Source organism: Mastigoproctus giganteus, chromosome 10 (assembly GCF_048544385.1).
Source record: "Mastigoproctus giganteus isolate SK-2022 chromosome 10, ASM4854438v1, whole genome shotgun sequence".
In the NCBI taxonomy this organism is placed as follows: Eukaryota; Metazoa; Arthropoda; class Arachnida; order Uropygi; family Thelyphonidae; genus Mastigoproctus; species Mastigoproctus giganteus.
In genome coordinates this window covers 80,351,196-80,371,858 of record NC_143584.1, presented here as the reverse complement: position 1 = coordinate 80,371,858, position 20,663 = coordinate 80,351,196, and the positions used below count along the sequence as shown (strand labels likewise).

Genomic DNA, 20,663 nt, shown 5'->3' with positions numbered 1-20,663 from the left:
TATTCAATCCATTCAAGGCCTTAAACACCTTAATCAGGTCACCTTACAGGTGCCTAGTCTCCAGTTGCTGCAATTTGCAGAAATGAAGCCTTTCTAGGTAAGAGCACCCTTTTGTTCCCTTTGCTAATTCAGTTGCCCTTCTTTTCACCTATTCCAGCAGATCTACATCCTTCTTAAAGTGAGGCATCCAGCCCTATATACAATACTCAAGATGTGGCCTAACCATAGCCTTGTACAAAGGGATAATCACCTCCTTATCCCTACTAGCAAAGTTTCTGTATATCATTGACAAATCCCATGAGCTGCCCTGACAGCATGTCTGCACTGCTCAGAGAATTTCATATCTGACTGCACAGTTACCCCGGGTCTTTCATTTTTCATTATCCTGAGTGTAATACTACACAGGCGATAAGTTACTCTGGGGTTACTGCTATCCATATGCAGTATTTTGCATTTGTAAATGTTAAACTTCAACTGTCATTTCTCAGCCCATAAACCCAATTTTCCTAGACCTTGTTGCAGTAACTCACCCTGATTACTGTCATTAACCTCTCTACCAACAGCAAAAAGCAGCAATTTTTAAAGTTCATTTGCATTGCTGCAGGGAGCTACCACCATGCTGTCTGGATTTTTTTTTTTTTTTTTTTTGTATCTTGGTGTTGATAAATGGCTTTAAATCTATTAATTTTTGAGCAGCAGGCTGATTGGCAGATTTATCCTGCCTAATACTCAATACATGGATATCACAATGTTTTTTTCCAATGTTCAAGCCAGCCCTCAATTGCTGTAAAACTTTCTGCACCATCAATCTTTTGAAATAGGGCCAAGGCTTTTTCTTTGAGTATGATCATGCTGATTGGAGTTTTGCATCTCTTTCTTACATAAACCACAGCAGTGCATCACCTACAGTCTTTAATTTTGGTTTCTTTGAAGTGGAACTATGGTCAGCAGTCTTTGAACCATGCTCGATTAAAAAAAAAAAAAAAAAAAAACTAGGCAGAAATCCTTCATTCAAGGCTAGCTTCGGATGGTTAGATAAATTTGTTTCCCCATGGTATTTGGCAGTTGTCGATCCAGCGTGAGAAGCTAAGTGCAGTGCAGGGGCCTCCCTAGCCAGGTGGACAGGAGCGGCAGTGCGTAGCACACGCTTCTTGATTAGACCAGGGTTCGAGCCCGTGACCACCAAATATGGAGAATGCGGAAAGGTCAGGGAATGACCACCGCATATCCCCGGAGCAATATGGCCTTAGTTGCTAATGCTCCTAAAAAAAAAACCAAATAACAATAATAAAATAAGCTAAGTGCAGATAGCACATCAATTTCTGTTTATCGTGAAAAACTACAGAAGGAGATAGCTGAAGTTTGGTTAAAGACCAAATATACAACTGCGATGAGACTGGCCTTAATTGGAAGGCACTACCTCAAAAGACACTGGCCTCAATCACTGAACATATGGCACCGGTATATAAGATGCAAAAAGATCACATCGCTTTAATGGTATGTGCTAATGCCAGCAGTAGTCATAAATTGCCTTTGGTTGTTATAGGAAAACCAAAAAAGCCTAGATCATTTAAAAATATTAATTTAAATGCTTTGCCAGTTAAATATTTCTCACGAAACAACACGTGGGTGAGCCAAGATATATTTCATGATTGGTTTCATAAAATATTTGTACCCTGTGTAAGATCACATTTGACCTCAAAAGGTTTACCACAATATACAATACTACTGATGGACAATGCGCCTACCCATCGCATACACATATGTGATTTAAAAAGCTATGATGGCAAAATATCATGCCACTTTCTGCCTGCAAACACAACATCTCTCATTCGACTGATGTACCAGGGCGTGACTGAGAGTATGAAATGTCGTTATTGCAAAATGTTCATTCAAAAACTTGTTTCGGCAGAAAATAAATTAGATGTGATAGAGTTTTGGAAAAGCTACACTATAAAAGATGCAATTTTCAATATTGCTGATGCCTGAAATGATGTTCAAACTATACAAAGAAGCTGGAATAAGTTGTGGCCAGAAATATATTCAACTGATACAGAAACCATTCCAAAATAAACTGAAATTTTGCAGAACAATGTTCGAATGTTCCTAGTTTTAAAAATATTTCGATGTAGGAAGTAAATGATTGGTTGGAATATGGACAAAATGGCTGTCAGATGTGAAATTTTAGACGATGAAATTGTGCAAAGAGTGATGACAATTTCGGATGATTCTGAATGAAGAAGAAGAAAAAGCTGTTGCTGATGAAACAACAAACATAATTAGCCACTGTGAAGCTGAAACTATGTTGTCAAAGTGCATTGAGTGGTTCGAGGTACAAGAAGAAGCAGATGCTACGCAAGTGTTACTTTTGCGTGAATTTCATAACATTGCCTCCCAAAAGGCTCGAGGGGTAAAGAAACAAAAGAAATTAACTGACTTTTTTAGAAAAGAAATTTAATTATATAATATTGTTTTCTTTTAAATTTCTTTAATGACAGAACTGTTGTATGTACTGTATGTAATATTGTTTTCTTTTAAATTTCTTTAATGACAGAACTGTTGTATGTACTGTATGTAATACAGTAAACCCCCGCTATTAGCGGGGGTTACGTTCCTGAGAAATGCAGCGAATACCGAAAACGCGAATACTGAGTTATGGCTCCCATAGTAATAAAGGGGTTCCGTTCCAAAGTATGAAATATATAAGAAAAACTTGTCTAAAATTTTGTCTATGTATGTATTATACGTACCTTCATAATATAGACAGAACATAGTGAAATGCAAGCATATGGCATCGAAATGAAAATAAGAAACAATTTAATATTAAATGTAATATTTATTAGAAATTTCCAACTGCGCCTTTGCTAGCTAAAAAACGTATCCCGCCAGTGCTATCACCAGTTTCGCTAAAGTGTTGATTAGCATTAGCATTAGTAGAGGCATTTGATGCAAGAAAGCAAGCTTATGCAGCATCAGCCAAAAAAAATAATAATAAAATAAAATAAAATAAATAAATAAATAAAAAAATAAAAAAATAAAAATAACCACTTCCACTTCACCCCTCTGTTCGTTCAAAATGCCTGTCCAGCTGAGCCTTAAACTTATTTAGGCTATCAACTTCCACGACAAGGGATGGAAGTCTGTTCCACCAACCAACCACCCGCTGGCTAAAGGCAAATTTCCGCACGTCTATCCTACATCTGTCTTTCCTCAATTTGAATTTATGCCCTCTCAGATGATTATTCTGAGCAAGAGGGACAATCCCATCAGCATTGAGCATGCTCAAACCATTCAAGGCTTTATACACCTCTATCAGATCACCTCGCTGGTGCCTAGTCTCCAGACACTGTAATTTGCAAAGCTTAAGCCTTTCTTCGTAAGAGCTCCCCTTTGTTCCATTCACTACTCTTGTTGCCCTTCTCTGTACTCGTTCCAGCAGCTCTACATCCTTCTTGAAATGAGGCCTCCAGGCCTGTATACAGTACTCTAGGTGTGGTCTGACCATTGCCTTATACAAGGGAATAATCACCTCCTTATCCCTGCTAGAAATATTTCTATATATCATTGACAATACACCATGAGCTACTCTTGCAGCCCGTCTGCAATGCTCAGAGAACTTATATCTGCCTGCACAACCACCCCCAGGTCCTTTTCATTCTCTACCACTGTCAGTGTAGTACCACAGAGTTGATACGTTGCTCTGGGGTTGCTGTTTCCCATATGTAGTACTTTACATTTGATAAAGGAGTTTTGCATTTTCATGAATGATGAGTGAACTTAATGGAATTTTATTTTGAGTTCGGTCTTCTATCCACAAATTTAAAGCTTTTTACATTTTTTCTAATTTAGCATCACGAGTTACAGAGCAAATTTTTGAAGCAATTAGCGTGTTTTCACGGACACTACGGTGGATTTTTTTCTTCCGATTTTTTGATTGATCGTACCGTTGACTCATTGATTTTATAATGTTTTGCCACTGAGGAGAGACACTTTCGCCATTACAAATTTTGTCTAATAACTCAATTTTATTCGCTAATGTTATCACCTTTGATCTTTTCACATTTCCCTTGTTATTCGTAGCCATATTTTTGTACGGGTTAGAAAGAACTTGTCCAAATAAAGTCGCTTTCTTCCGTTAACACTCGAAAAAGTCTGTTTTACACTGCAAAACGGTAGATTTATCAATTTATAAATTGATAAATCTACCGTTTTGCATCAATTTATAAATTTATCAATTTATAAATTGATAAATTTATTCAATTTATAAGCATATAAATTAAAAGCAAACGACGAAACCTTCCATGACAAGCGCATAACACATACTGAACAAGGATTAGCGAGAAACATCCACGCTCGCGATTTTGTCACCCCTCTCTCTCCCCCACCCAACTGAGCGCTGTTTTGACCGGGAAAGATAATTTTAGCCACGCCCATGTTTTTTTATGGCGGAAAATGCTCACAGTGCTTTAAAATTCAAATTTTTTTAGGTTTCATTTTATATTAAATCAGCGACCGCGAATACGTGAAACCGCGAATACAGATACCGCGAATAGCGGGGGTTTACTGTATTGTTTTCTTTTAAAATTTTTTATGACATTACTAGACCAGAGTTCTCCCCAGAAAATTTTGCCAGCCGGGCGGTGTAATACTTCGCAATATTATAAAATTTTCTGTTATTTATAAATGTGACTTAAGCGATCCAGAGGAAAAATTAATTGCATAATTTAACATTATTATTATGCTCCTGTCACATTGATCTCGATTGCATAGTATGTTCAAATTAATATTGATCGAAATCAGTACCATACGGGACCACGATAATCGCTTAAATTTTAGCCGGGAGGTCAGTTAAATTCACTGGGCAGTGCGCCCATTCGACAGGTCTTGGGGAGAACACTGTAGACCAATGTAAGTCAAAATATTAAAAATAGGTATGTATGTGGATACCTGTACTATGATTTTTTGATGACCCGGTAAAAAATTTAGTAATTAAAGTTTAATTAAATTTCATTAGGTTATGTGTTATGTAATAAAATAAACAAGAGCTAAGGTAAAGAAAGCCTGCACGAGAAGCACGCAAAAGTTCGATGAAATTTACTGGTAAAAGTACTTTGCCGTAACAGCATTTGTATTGTTGCTCGCTCGGTAAACAGACGGTGGGTGTTATCGTTCTGGAGTAGAAGTTGAATCCCACGGGAGCTTGAAACCCTCCCGAAGTGTGTGTGTGTGTAGGGGGGGGTAACCTGACCTTTTTTCTTTAGAATCGCTAATTGAATCACGAACAGAGTCATATTGGAAGTTCTGGCATTGTAAAAAATGTTCATAACATAGTTTCACTGGTAAACATTTTCGACGTTTGCCGTGCTTCTCGTATGGGCTTCCTTTGCCTTTTTTTTTCATAATAAACAATTTATCCGCTAGTCCACCAGTGATTCTAAAGAAAAAAGGTCAAGTTACCCCTTCCACTTCGGGAGGGTTTCAATCTCCCATGGGATTCAATTTCTACTCCTGACCGATAACACTCACTATCTGTTTACAGAGTGAGCAACAATACAAATGCTGTTACGACAAAGTACTTTTACCAGTAAATTTCATCGAACTTTTGTGTGCTTCTCGTGCAGGCTTTCTTTACCTTCGCCTAAACAAGTTAGATGACCCGGTCTGTTGTATGTATAATGTACATATTCTATTATCTGTCATGTTCTCGGTCCCCCATACCTTGACAGATAATTGAAGTTCTACTGTACCTTTTCTGGCTAAGACTAGAGATAAAACTATCATTGCATACACCAGGTAACCTTTGGACCATAAGGTGGAGAGGACTTTTGTGCAACACTTTTCCAAGGAAAAAAGCATGTCTTATAGTCTAGGAAATATGATATATAATTTAATAAAATTAAATCACCTTTGTTTAACACATTCGCTGCTGTTGATTCATACACATTAACACACATGTGATGCGTTGTGATCCCTATAAGCAGGACTTTTTTTTTTGTAAAATATAAACTTCTGAAACACTGAGGAAGTCTCCCTAGGAAAGGGGGAGGTCTGATGGTCCTCCCCTGGGAAAATTTTTATAAAAGTATGGTGCCAACAGCATTATTAATAACATGCCATAGACATTAGTAATAATAAATTATTTTTATTTTTATTTCTTTTTAACTTCCAGAATGCTGTTCTGGCAAAAAAGTCCTGAATATCAGCATCCTTCTTAAGCTCAATAAATGAGTGCTGTAAAAAGTAAAGATACACGAAATTAATAACTGCTCGATTTTGGCTCACTGATTGAAATTTATTAAAGTTTATGCTATTCGCAACAGTGTTGATGTTGGTTTCTCTTTATTATCAGCCATCTGCTGTAGAGACTTTATACAAAGTTTTATTTGTTCTTTGCTGGCATTGAGGTTTGTTTATGTACACAGGAGTGCAAAGCATTTTCTTACTCACAACCCCTGAATTTAGATGAGAGTGACATGTGACCCCCATCTATTTGTTGAGGGAACAATATGAAAAATATGTAATTTATAGGTTTGGAATAGTATTTATTATATTTATACAATGAAGATGGTATAGTATAAAGAATAGAAAAATACTCTATCCCTCACACTTTGCTATCTGCACATTTAACCAAGAATGTCATGTGCATGAAACAGACTAAGATGTTTAAGTAACAAGTACAATGACAGCCATGGTAGGCAAAGGATAAGATCAGAGCATTATCCCGATTGTTCAACTAAAATAAGACCCAAACATAAGTTTTATCATTTAACATGGTATTGTAGTTCTTACGATACACAATACTTTTATCATGTGGTGTGACACAGTAGTTCCTGCAGTGTCATTCAATAAAATAAAAGTATTGTTTGGGTGCGATTTCTTTTTCAATGTTCCTTCATTGCTAATTAAGGATCGACCTCGTTAACTTCTTTTACGAATTCCAGGGGGATCGGGACCCCCGGGTCGTGCAGCCCTGGTATGAGGCAATATTAGGCCACATCTTGAGTAATGAGGTCTAGAGGTCACCTTTTAGGAAGGATGTGGAGCTGTTGGATTAGTTGCATAGAAGAGCAATAAGATAAGTGAGTGGAACAAAACAAAAACATGCTCTTACCAGGAAAAACTTCATTTCTGCAAATTGCAGTCTGGAGGCTAGGCATCTGTGAGGATATCTGATTCAGGTGTTTAAATGCTTTGAATGGATTGAGTATATTTGTGCATAATATTTGTGCTCTATTGCTCTATCTCTAATACTTTTTTTGCATCTTTATATAGTACACTATTCATGTTTTCATATTTTTTTTTCTATACAGGTTCTCCCATATATTATTTTCACTCTTTGTTCAGTTTACTTATATATATATTATTTATAAAATTTTTTTGTATATGTGGTGTTTGTTATTGGGTAGATCTACAGGCCTATCTTATGATGTGCTGCAAAGACAGAGCTTCGTAGATATACCCATTTTAGGTACATTTTGTGTGTTGTGGTTACAGGTAGTGGTATAGCAGTTAGCTAACAGGAGATGAAATTAAGTAAGAAATTAGCTCCTGCTCTTGAATAAACTCATAGCCCAGAATGTGTAAAAAATTAGATGGAGGAAAGTGAAAAGTATATGAATGAAGAATATAAAGTCAGAGCTTGGGTTTCCTTGAGAGGATCCTGGAATCCTGGAGTGTATATGTGTGTGTTATATATATATATATATAAATGGAGGCTGTGGAGAAGATATACTAGAACATCATTCCATCATCAGCATATCTGAGGTCATTCAAATCTTATACAAAATATAGAGGGTTTATATTCATTTTTAATAGGAGATTACTCATTAAAGAATGTGATAAAGATGTTTTTGAAAAACACTGCCATAGAAAGTGGTGTTACCATTAGTAGAGGCATTTGATGCAAGAAAGTAAGCTTATGCAGCATCGGCCAGTTGGAAAAGCGCAGGTAATTTGTCATTTGTTGGTGTGAAAGAATAGACTGAATAGATCTGTAGCAATTTTTTCATGTGTGTGTGTGTGTGTGTGTGTGCACAAACACACAAGTTATGTGTTCATATATTTGGATTGTGTTTTCAGATGCCAGTGGTAGCATCAGCTATTTCAGATATGATAGTTATAACATTGAATAATAAAATAAGGGAACAAATTACAAGACCCTTAAAAATATGTAAAAGTATTGTATACAGTTGGAAAAGAATCATAATCCTGGAAATGTAAAATAAGTTTAAGCTTGCTTTAGACTGTTGTGATTTCATTCATTTTCTTAGAGAGGATGATGAGTAAGTTTCCTCTGATAAGTAATAATAATAAAGTTAAAGAATTTCTGTATTAAATTGGAAAATTACGGATAAATTTTTTTTCCCCTTAAAAACAGATAGGAAAATTTAGTGTGCGTGCGTGTGAGGATATTCAAGTAAATGTTGAATTTCATGTATTAGAATGAAGTTGTTTTGTAATTGGCTTGTATTATGTGAAAGCGAGTGGTCATTTAGATCCCTATTCAATGGGTCTTTCTTGAATTTTCAATGGAGACCAAGGAAGAAAACTTGAATGGCAGTATGAGTTAGTTAGATTAATAGTAGTTTTAGAAAACAGATGATCTAAAACAAAAAGTGTAGGGGGGTTAGCAGTTACTCCATGCATCAGTGCAGGCTAGTTGAATGGTAAGAAAGCTTTGCTACAGTAGACTGTTGAAATAACGGCACCCCACATTTGAGATAATAACACATTGAGATCGGATGTTTACATATAGCGCAGCTCTCTTGCAGTGCCTAAAAAAAAAAAAGAAAACAGCAAGTCACATGATTGCTTTATTTGTTAAATATGCCATTTTGAAAGTGAATTATGTACTGATATTATTATTACTAGCCACATAGTGCAAGGAAGCCGTGAGGCTTATGCTGCACTAGCCAAAAAAAATTTTAGTTACCCTGAGAGAGAGAGAGAGAGAGAGAGAGAGAGAGTGTGTGTGTGTGTGTGTCAGAATTGGAAGGGAATCACCAAGAAAGAGAAGAATAATGATATCCAGCTCAGGACTCTGGGTGTGCCAAGCTCATACTCACCAGATGTGAGCCCCTGGGAGTAATATCACATATTATACTGCTGTTTTACATTTATTTTAAATTAAAAACTACTCACTATGGCTCCTAAAATTAATAAACCTCATAGAGAAGAAAAGAAGAATAATTAAGAACATTAGAGCTTAGTGACAAACTTGATATAATAATAGAAAATAGAACGGGTGTAAGTAGGAGTGTATTAATGCAGAATATAACGTTGGATCGTCAACATGTTTTTTATGTGCAATTTAATAAAATTGCATTCTTAATCTTATTTAGCAATTGCATTCTTATTCTTAGATAACTGAAAAAGCGAAATAACGGCATCGTGAATCCCCGAAGGTGCCATTATTCTGAAAGTCTACTGTATATTAGTATTAGTTTTAATAGTGGCAAATGATGCAACAAAGCAAGCTTATATCATCAGCCAAAAAAAAAAAAAAAAAATTCCCATTTCACTTATCCTTCCTCTCCAATAGTTTGTCTAGTTCTTCCTTGAATTTATTCAAACTATCCACTTCTCAACAGCAGATGGAAGCTTGTTCCAGCAATCAACCACCTATTGGCCGAAGGCAAACCTCTGCATATCTATTTTGCAACTATCCTTCCTCAGTTTGAATTTATGTCCCTCTCATGTGCATAGTCTGAGCGAGAGGAAGAATTCATCAGTATTGAGTTTGCTCAAGCCATTCAAAGCCTTAAACACCTTGATCAGATCACCTTGTAGGCTAGGCACCTCCGTAGCCAGGTGGGAAGGAGCAGCAGCAGTGCATAGCACACGCTTCTTGATTAGACCGGGGTTCGAGCCTGTGACCACCAAATATGGAGGATGCGGAAAGGTCAGGGAATGACCACCGCATATTTCCAGAGCAATATGGCCTTAGTTGCTAATGCTCCTAAAAACCTAACAACAACAACGACCTTGTAGGTGCCTAGTTTCCAGATGCTACATTTGAAGAACTGAAGCCTTTCTTTTTTTCTTTCTTTTTTTTTTTTTATGTAAACCCCAAACACGAGAGGTGTTAAAACCTATAGTACTTAGTACCGTGCTTGGGTGTTAAGTGGCTAGCTATCTAGCGATCATTAAAAAGGATATGTGTTTTGAGAGGCCACTTAGCTGATAAGAGCACCCCTTTGTTCCCCCTCACCATTCTTGTTGCACTTCTCTGTATCTGAGATATACTTCTCTGTATATGCTTCTCTGTATATGAGAATATATTATCCATGTTATCCTTTGATTTCTCCCCTTTGTGAATTGGGGATATATTTGCACATCTCCAGTCCACAGGGACCTCCCCCGAATTCATGGATGCTCTCATAATTATGGTTATGGGTTTGCTTATATCCTTTACTGCCTCCATTAATAAAATTAGATAGATCTCATCCACCCCCAGGTGTCTTCAACAATTTCTCTTCCACTTTTCTCTCAGTTATCACAAAATCAATTAGCTCCCTATTAGAGTTTAATAAACTTCTGTCATCCCTCGTTCCTAAAGAATTCCTCCTGTGTATATGCGGAATACGTAGATGCAGAATACCTATTCAGTCTGTCCAGAACTTGAGCAGGATCATCAACAGTTAAACCACCAATATCAGGTGTACCGACTTGATTCAACCCCTTTCTTCTACTGTTAATAAAAGTAAAGAAGTCTGCTGTTTTTCTTGGCATTCTTTGCCAAAGACTTCTTGTAATCTGCCTTGGCTTGCCTAGCCTCCTTTTGTGACTTGATTGCAGATTATTTTATATCTACCATAAGCTTCTGTTATCACCTGATAATTTATATGCATCTCATGCATTTTTCTTATCTGCCATGTGTCTCAGTGGTTCATGATATCCTTCACTCGGTGTTAGTCCAATCTATGATCCCAAAGGAGTATGTTAGCACTGGGACTGCATAGGTATTTATGGCTTTAACTGTGTTCCCTCCGTTCAGCTTTACTTTCAGCAGGTTTCTGAGTCTCTGATGGTATTTTTCGGTCAGGCAGGCCTTAATTTCCTTGTGCTATAACTGCTGAGCCTGCATCATCCCCAAGTATTTGTAGGCCTCTCCCTCTGCCACAGCTTCGATCTCTTTACCAGTCTGCAGCTATTAGTGTCGGGTGACTAATTTTCCCTGGTGCAATCCGTGGGTCTTGCATTTGTCTTATTATTATTATTAGCCATATGGTGCAAGGAAGCCTGAGGCTTATGCTGCACCAGCCAAAAAAAAATTTCCGAGTTACCCTGAGAAAGAGAGAGAGCAATTGTCAGAAGTAGAAGGTAATCACCAAGAAAGAGATGTGCCAAGGGTGTGCGAAGCCCCTACTCACCAGATGTGAGCCCCTAAACATTTTAACATGATACAAATTTAAAAAAAGAAAAAAGATAAAAAAATGCTGATGGTGCCACATTTTTTCTTATTCCCCTTCCTCTCAAAATGTTGTTTAAAATGATAATCGATAATTGTAAACATTAAAAAAACATGAATGGTAATTTTCATTTAACTTACACTGGAAAAGCTGTTTCAATGGTGATGTGATGGAGTTGGAAGAGAATCTTTTACCATCAAGTTATCAGGACAACTTTCAGGATCTGGTGTTCTTTCCTATCACTGCTTCTTATCGTATAAAAACTGTCCAAAGTGGTTTGCTTTTGGTGTTTTCTCTCATGTTCTTGAATTAACTTAACACTTGATCTTCAAATTTGCAGGTCATCGATTCAGTGATTTCAATATCTGAGTTTTTTGTACACAGTGTCCCACGCAGCAAACGTGTCCTTAATTTCTTGAGTTTTTGCTACATGGTCATTCTCCTCGTGTTTTTCATTTCCACTGTCATGTTCACCCATCTGCTCTAATTCCTTGAGCAGATTCCTTTTGTCAACTCCTTCCATGATCCTCAGTTAACTCCTCCACATCCTCTGCATCAATCTCATGAGCCAAGGACTCACCAAGAGTGATAATTTTCTGCTCTAGAACACCTTCAGCTTCAAATCTTTCAAAATCACGGATGACAAAAGGCCACAAGTTCTTTCAGGCTGCATTGAGGCACCAGGCTGAAACTTCATTCCAAGAACTGACAGTCAATTTTACAGTCTAAGATGTTAAACCTGGTCATCCAGAATCCCTTTAAGGTGATGGCTCTGTCTCCTGAAGTCTCTTCAAAGCACTTGGAAGCATCTTCTTTGTGTAAATTTTGTTAAAGTTGGCAATCGCTTGCTGATCCATCGGCTGAAGCAGAAGGGTGGTATTGGATGGGAAAAATTTGACAGTAACAAAGTTAAATTGCTCCTCCAGAGATCGGGCAAGTTTTTCTTCTCAACAAGCTCTTGAAACTCCACCATAAAGCTTTCAGCTGTTTCCTGATCAGCACTGCGAGCCTAGCCTCTCCATGCCTTATGACACTTTTAATATCGGACCTTTTTCTAAAACAGTTGAACCAACCTTTGCTGGCTTTAAACGTTCGCAAATGTATTGTCCAGGAACTGTATCACCCTTCATTTGTTTTCCTTTTATCCACAGCAACAAAAGCCTTTCCATTTCTACAATCAGTTCTCTGCCTTTTTGGACTGTGTTAGATTCATCACTTTAACTTTTTAAAGGATTTCTTTTTGTTTCTCTGTGGTAGAAATGGTTGACTGTGAAAAACCATATTCGCACACAAATGAACTAATTTTAACACATGTTTTTTCACTATTTATTGTTTAATTTTGATTGAAATTTTCTTCTTACTGTGCCCTTTAGAGGCCATATTATCAGTTTACACAATGTTGTGCGTTCAAGAATTCAATACAGTAAATTATGGAAAGTAAGCACAAGACTTTAAGATGGCTTACAATTGTCTCCGATCAGACCACGTGGTCCGATCGGAGACAATTGTAAGCCATCGTAAAGTGAAATAAGTAGAAGCCAGTGATCACTGTTTAGTAGAATCAGCTGCTTTATAGAGTCAAATTTCAAAAAACCAATTCAGATCATTAAAATGCACCACACTTTCACTTTTTATTGCTATGTTTTGTTATAAGAATCAATTTTGAATGCATTTGTGATATTTTTCTAAAGCACATTTCCGGAGGTCACTACCATAAAACAATAAAAACAATTTGCAGTTTCCGGTTTATTGGGCTTTTCTGTTAGTGCAATCTATTATAAACGGGTAGTAAACTCGATCTTATTGCATTTGTGATAATACCATTAACTGGAATTCTGTGGGTTTTTGCGTTATTATGGTGAAATGTGCTTCCCCTTCACTGAAATCATATAAAAAACAAATAAATTTTCAGAATCTTCTCTTCATTCCTATTTTTTAAGCTTTGTTTAATAGAATTAAAATTAAAATAGAATTAAAATCCAATTTGCAAAAGTGATCACAATGTGTCTCGCTCTTATTACTTGTCATATAGTGAAAGGTATTTTATTACGGAGAGTTCATTGTAAAGTGATTTGATCGTACAGTGAATCCTTCATAAAGCCGAGGTCCACTTTTCAAGATATCTATTTACCACAAATAACACACTAGAATTCCCCTACCATGCATTATATTATAATGTTATGAGATATAATATTCATCCATATCACTTATACAAAGGTTCTATATACGTTAAGTAGTAACTTACAAAATCTCTAGCTAAAAATAAGATAACAAACTAGGACTATAAAGCTATTTATAAAATATGATTGAATATTAATACTGTATTGATGAATTAATTAATTGAGAATTATTTTTAGAAATAGTTTTTTCAAACATTGCATTAATAAAGTTTTATATTCTGAATTAATTTTAATTCAATTGATTCCAGTAATTTATGTCACTTCATTCATTATTTAGGTATCCATTAACTAACTATACATTTGGTACTAAAGAAGCTCTGTATGAGAAAGACAGTTCAGTTCCTGCACGATTTCGTCGCATGAGAGAAGAATTTGACAAAGTGGGTATGAGGCGGTCTGCTGAAGGTGTGTTACTAGTACACGAACATGGGTTACCACATGTATTACTTCTGCAGCTCGGAACAACATTTTTTAAGCTGTAAGTATTATGTTTAGTTTAGTTTAGTGTAGTGTTTGCAAAAATTTGTGAAACAGCTGTTCAGCATGATAGATATATAGTACAGTAAACTATATGCAAACTGTGTAAAAGTTCAAACGATAAATATCACTTTAAAAGCAATTCAGGGAAGTATTACACCACATAGTGAATTGGAGAATAGTAAAAGACAATTTGTTGGAAGAAACCCTTGTTTAAACACTGAAAGAATAAATTAGTTTATTCTGAAGTTAGAAAAGGTGAAAGGGTCATTTACCAAGAAGAAGAATTTAGAAATAATAAATTCTGATTATAATTAGAATCACAATAAACCATTGTTTATTCAACAAAGTTCATAACCAACTCCTATATCAGTCAGATATAATTTGCCTAATTCCTTGTTTTAATCTGCCAGTGGGTACAGTGAAAAATTTTAATTGTAATGCTAATGTATGAAATGTACCATGTACATTTTGTACATCATTCAGTATTTTTAAAATAAACATGCAGTAGAAAATTGCACATGTAATGCCATTCTTTATTTTAACATTACAGTAGAAATAAATATATATATTAAATTGCAGCTCTAAATTTTAAAATAGAAGTGCATGCTAGTTTAGTTTTTATGTTGCACCTTCACTCAAGATAGGCCATTTAAGTAGAAACAGTAAATAAAGAAGCTTTTTTTTTTCATCAGTAAATTGCACTCACGCGATCAGGCATGTTAGGTGAAGAATATACCCATAGTGAGAGCATACTTTCATCTAATTTTTCTGTGGCCATACTAATTCAGTTATATGTAACATGATCAGCAATGAAGGTTGAGCAATGATTCTCCCCGAAGTAAAAGTCACATTAGACCTCATTCTAATAAATAATTTTAATTTTTATTTTTTTGGAAAATTTTTTTCCACAGTGTGCTAAGTGTCATTTTAATTTCTTTGATAGTTTTTGTGCTGAATTGGTAGTTTTAGTGCTTAACCATTGGTATAACTCATTGGTATATCTTTTGCAAATAGACTTTGACTACCTTATTCCTGCAAAGCACATGTCAAGTGGTCCACATATGGTGGTCCTTTAATATCTATTATACAGTTCGGGAGTTGTGAGGTGTTAATATTTCTTACTGATATGCCTGTATATGATATTTGGTGGAACTTAAGGGGAATTTTTTAAATTTCAATAAAAATTCATAAATTATACGAATCTGTTTATTTTACAGAGTCGCTAAAAATCCAATGAATAACAAATTTTTGATGAAAAATTATGGGTGCAGCCCACCAGCTTTTGAAAACAAGAAATGCAATCCACCAACTGATCTGAGTTTGACACTCCTAGGATACCTGGATACAATAATCAAGAGGTGGCAGAAGAAAATGGGTAATTACAATCTTCATCGTGTTAGGGTTTTTATAAGTTAAGGGTTTAACAGAAACCTAAAAGTCTGCCTTGTTAGCTCTTATGGCTCAATGATTTGTAAAGTATTTTTTTCCTGTCTAAAATTAAAAAGCTTTCTCTCATATAGCTAATTCTCATTAATCATTGTACGTGGCTAATGCCTATTTACTATATAATGAGATGCTATGCAGATAAGATTTATTTCGTGAAATAAAGTTCTTGTGCAGAGTACTGATTTCTCAATGTTCTAGCTTGCTTCATTATTGCATTGTTCAATATGCTTCCTGTTGAGAAATGTATTGCAGTTCATCTTAAAACAGAGCCACCACTTCAACAGTTGTTTTGATGATTATTGTCCCATCATTGATCTGTATACGATAATATTTAATAAGTAATTTTCATAATTGATCTGCTATGACAATAAGTCTTCACTTAGTTTATGGTTAATACAAGTTCTCAGGGAAGTTTTGAGTATGCTTACTGAAATCAATAATAGACTATTATTAAAGCTGAAGGCCTCTTATAAAAATATATATAAATAAAAGAAATAACTATTATTCTAACATGTATAGCCAAATAGCTACCTTCACCATTCTAATATGTACAGTATAGTTGAGTAGCCACTGTTACCATAATTAATTTTTTAATGAATTTACAAACATTTGCAAAAGATTGACTGCTATATATGCAAAAATTCACCAAATTATCCTTCAACAAGAAATGCCCAAATTTTGTTTAAATTAGTAGGCAAGTGGTGTATGGAAGTAAAATTCCATTTAAACACATAACTGTTATATGTGCTCTTAAACCCCTGAAACTGGGCTGCATTTGTCTTCACGGTACACTGCTATAGGATTATGTGGATATTTCAACACAGTAGTTGAAATAAAATAAAGGTCATGTGCTTTGCTGCTTACATTTGTGTACAGTAAAGCTTTCTGTGGTGTCCCAGATTTTTAAACATATAGAAGATTTGCCCGTTCAGGTGGTGATATACATTGTAAAAAGGATTTTAGCAACTTAGGCCAAACTGTGGATAACAGTATGTCTTTAAGGTTGAGCCTAAGCCAACTGAAGACCAAGTACCTAAGTGTTAGGTACTTGGTCTTCAGTTGGAGCAGAATGATCCCCATGATTGAAAATCAAATGCAGTGAAGCCTATGAATTTTATTTTATTTTATTAAATGAAGCAATATAACCGCTTCCATCTTTTACTTTCATCCTCTTTTTCTCATCCTTTTGATTTCTTTGACGTTATTTTTTTCCTCTTTAATTAATTTGAGGCTAAGGAATGTCATTATATTCTGTCTATATGCCTATCTTTCTTTCCCTGACATCTGCTTGGTGCATTATTCTTAGCTGCTAAAAAAAATCAAACAGCCAACTAACTGATCCTAATGCCTGCCCTTTTCTGTTGGTTATGGGCCTTTCTGCATGCATAAAAACATCTCATATTGCTCATATCACTTCCCTTCTGATGCTGACTTGATCACATTCCTTGTGAAATTGAAGGGCTGGTTTTCTTGGAATGTGTAACAACAATAACAAAGTAGTGTATGCAGTGCATTACATTTCAGGTGATTAGTACAGTGGTTATTAGGTCAGGTGATTAGTACTTTTGTCACTGAAGTTACACTTGAAGTTAAAAGATGCATGGCATGCTTAGATAATGATTACCATTGAACTAAACAGAGCTTTTCCTAATCTTGCAATACACAAACATGCTAGGGTGCATTGGTTGGTAACCACTGCATTAGCAAATAGTAATAATTCATGATTTATAACAAAAAAAAACAGCAACTTTCAGTTGTGAACCAACATCTTGTTTCTATTTATTCCTCCAATCAATGCACAGCAACACACATCAATAGGATCTTATTATTTCTTATTATAGATTTTATTATATACAATGGGAGCGTGCATAACTCGAAATTGCTTAATTCGAAATATTGGTTATTTCAAATTATTCTTCTGCCCGTTGAACCTTCTATTCTATAAAAAATAATTATTTAATTTGAAGTTTGGATAATTCAAAATGATTTTGATGCCTCTTCGGCTTTAAATTATCATTTTAGCATTAGCATTAGTAGAGGCATATGATGCAAGAAAGCAAGCTTATGCCAGCATCAGCCAAAAAAAAAAAAAAAACAACACGCTCCCATTTCACCCTTCCGTTCATTCCAAATACCTGTCCAGCTCAGCCTTAAATTTATTTAGGCTATCAGCTTCCACAACAAGGGATGGAAGTCTGTTCCACCAACCAACTACCCGCTGGCTAAAGGCAAACTTCCGCACATCTATCCTACAACTGTCTTTCCTCAATTTGAATTTATGCCCTCTCAGGTGATTATTTTGAGCGAGAGGAATAATCCCATTAGCATTGAGCATGCTCAAACCATTCAAGGTTTTATACACCTCAATCAGATCACCTTCAGGTGCCTAGTCTCCAGACACTGTAATTTGCAAAACTTAAGCCTTTCTTCGTAGGAGCAACCCTTTGTTCCATTCACTAATCTTGTTGCCCTTCTCTGTACTCGTTCCAGCAGTTCTACATGCTTCTTAAAATGAGGCCTCCAGACCTGTATACAGTATTCAAGGTGTGGCCTAACCATTGCCTTATACAAGGGGATAATCACCTCCTTATCCCTGCTAGAAAAATTCCTGTATATCATTAACAAGACACCATGAGCTACTCTTGCAGCCCATCTGCACTGCTCAGAGAACTTCATATCTGCCTGCACAATTACCCCCCAGGTCCTTTTCGTTCTCTACCATTGTTAGTGTAGTACCATAGAGTTGATACGTTACTCTGGGGTTACTGCTTCCCATATGTAGTACTTTACATTTATCAATGTTAAACTTCATTTGCCACCTCTCAGCCCATCTGCTCAACTTTTCTAGATCCTGTTGCAGCAGTGTACTGTCATTAGTGTCATTAACAACCCTACCAACTTTCGTATCGTCTGCAAACTTGGACCTTAAGCTTGATATACCATCATCAATATCATTTATAAATACAGAAAACAACAAAGGACCCAACACTGAACCCTGAGGGACTCCACTAATAACATTAGTCCATGATGAGCAATGTCCATTGATTACCACTGTGTCTTCTCCCACTCAACGATGCCTTTATCCATAGCAGCAATTTGCCTCCAGTGCCACACTGCTCCAATTGGTTCAGCAGTCTTCCATGTGCAACAGTATCAAAAGCCTTTCTAAGATACAAATATATGATATCAAAGTTATTCCCTGCATCCAGTTAGGCGCCTCTGTAGCAAGGTGGGCAGGAGCAGCAGTGCGTAGCACACGCTTCTTGATTAGACTGGGGTTCGAGCCCATGAGCCACCAAATATGGAGGATGCGGAAAGGTCAGGGAATGACCACTGCATATCCCCGGAGCAACATGACATTAGTTGCTAATGCTCCTAAAAACCAAACAACAACAACATCCAGTTCCTTTGTGACAACATCATAGTATCCAGTCAAATTGGTCAGGCAAGACTTTCCCTTAACAAAACCATGCTGTGTCCGAGCTATAACTGAAGTCTTGTTTAGATGATCCGGCAGTGCTTCTTTAACCAGTGCCTCCATTACTTTTCTTGGAACAGAAGTTAAACTAACAGGTCTATAATTACTTGTGTTGCCCTTTGATCCTCCTTTGTGAATTGGGGTCACATTTGCACATCTCCAGTCCATGGGTACCTCCCCTGAGTCCAAAGAAGCTCTCATAATTAGACTAAGCATTTACTTACTTCCTTTGCTGCCTTCTTTAATATAACTGGATAGATCCCATTCACCCCAGGTGCCTTTCTTATGTTTATCTTCAACAATTTCTCCTCCACTTTACTCTCAGTTATTACAAGATTATTTAGCTTACTGCCAGAGTTTAATATACCTCTGGCATTCCCCTACCTGAATAACTCCTCATGTGTGAATGTAGATGCAAAATATTCATTTAGTTTGTTAGCTACCTTAGCAGGATCATCAACAGTTGAACCATCGATATCAAGTGGACCAATCTGATTCATCCCCTTCCTTCTAGAGGAAGGGGATGAATCTTTACCTTCTTCATAGGTAAAGAACTCTATATTGTTTTTCTTTGCATCCTTTGCCAAAGATTTCTTATAATCTGCCTTTGCCTGCCTAATCTCCTTTGTGACTTGGTTACAGACCAGCTTATATCTATCATAGGCTTCTGTGTCACCCATTAATTTATATGTATCCCATGCATTTTTCTTCTCTGCCAAATGTCTCATTAGTTCATCGGACATCAATTTAGGCCTAAAACCTGAACAATATTTCTTAGTTGGTATGTAAAGCTTAGTAGTTTCCAAGATAAATTCTTTGAATGCCTCCCATTTTGAATTTGCTGTTGGTAATATCATCAGTTGGTCCCACCGTATAGAATTTAAATACTGTCTCAGACTACCATAGTCGCCTTTGCAAAATCAAAAACCCTTCCCTCTACCCCTGATGGACCTCTGAGTAAATCCCACTTCAGCACACTGTGATCACTGCCACCTATTGGTTCCTTTATCTGCAGATTCTTAATGCATGAAGAATCACTACTGATAATTAGATCAAGAGTATTACTCCCTCTAGTTGCCTCCCGAACATGCTGATGTAGAAAACAATCATCCAATAAATGCACAAAGCCTTGCTAGTGTGTGAGTGACCAAGCCACAAATTCCAGTCAATATCTGGGAAATTAAAATCCCCCATTATAAGACTCTCTGATTTACTGGCCCACTCTGTTTTCCTGTACAGTTTCTTTTTATACTCATCAGAGTCATTAGGCCTATAGCACACTCCTACTCAATTTTGAACTCCCAAAGCTTATGTCACACCAAACTGACTCGACACTGCACTGTCCAGCGATGTCGACTGGCTTCACTTCCTTGGATTTTATGTGTTTCTAAACTAATAGCATAACCCCTCCTCCCTTCGTATCCTGTCTATCTTTCCTGTACACATTGTACTCCCCAAATTCCAGTTCTGCATTCCTTATATCTGTGTGACATCATTTCTCTGATATCCCAACAATATCTGCCTTTGATGTTTTGAGCAATACTTCAAATTCATCAAATTTATTTACCAAACGTCTAGCATTGGTGTATATGCAAGTATACATGCCCCTGTTCCTATTCTTAGCTACCCTAACACAACCCATGTGTTTACCTGTTCCGCAATTGACTC

General features: G+C 36.4%; 1 protein-coding gene across 3 annotated transcripts in view; it reads left to right on the top strand.

Moving 5' to 3' along the window:
• Window positions 1-20,663, top strand: part of LOC150079113 (cleavage and polyadenylation specificity factor subunit 5) — a 238,233-nt gene that overhangs the window by 32,144 nt on the left and 185,426 nt on the right. For all 3 annotated transcript variants that reach the window (XM_090383808.1, XM_090383810.1, XM_090383809.1), the window contains one exon: window positions 13,869-14,069. In XM_090383808.1, the coding sequence (XP_090239934.1) occupies window positions 13,869-14,069 (201 nt within the window). The remainder of the gene's footprint in view (window positions 1-13,868; window positions 14,070-20,663) is intronic.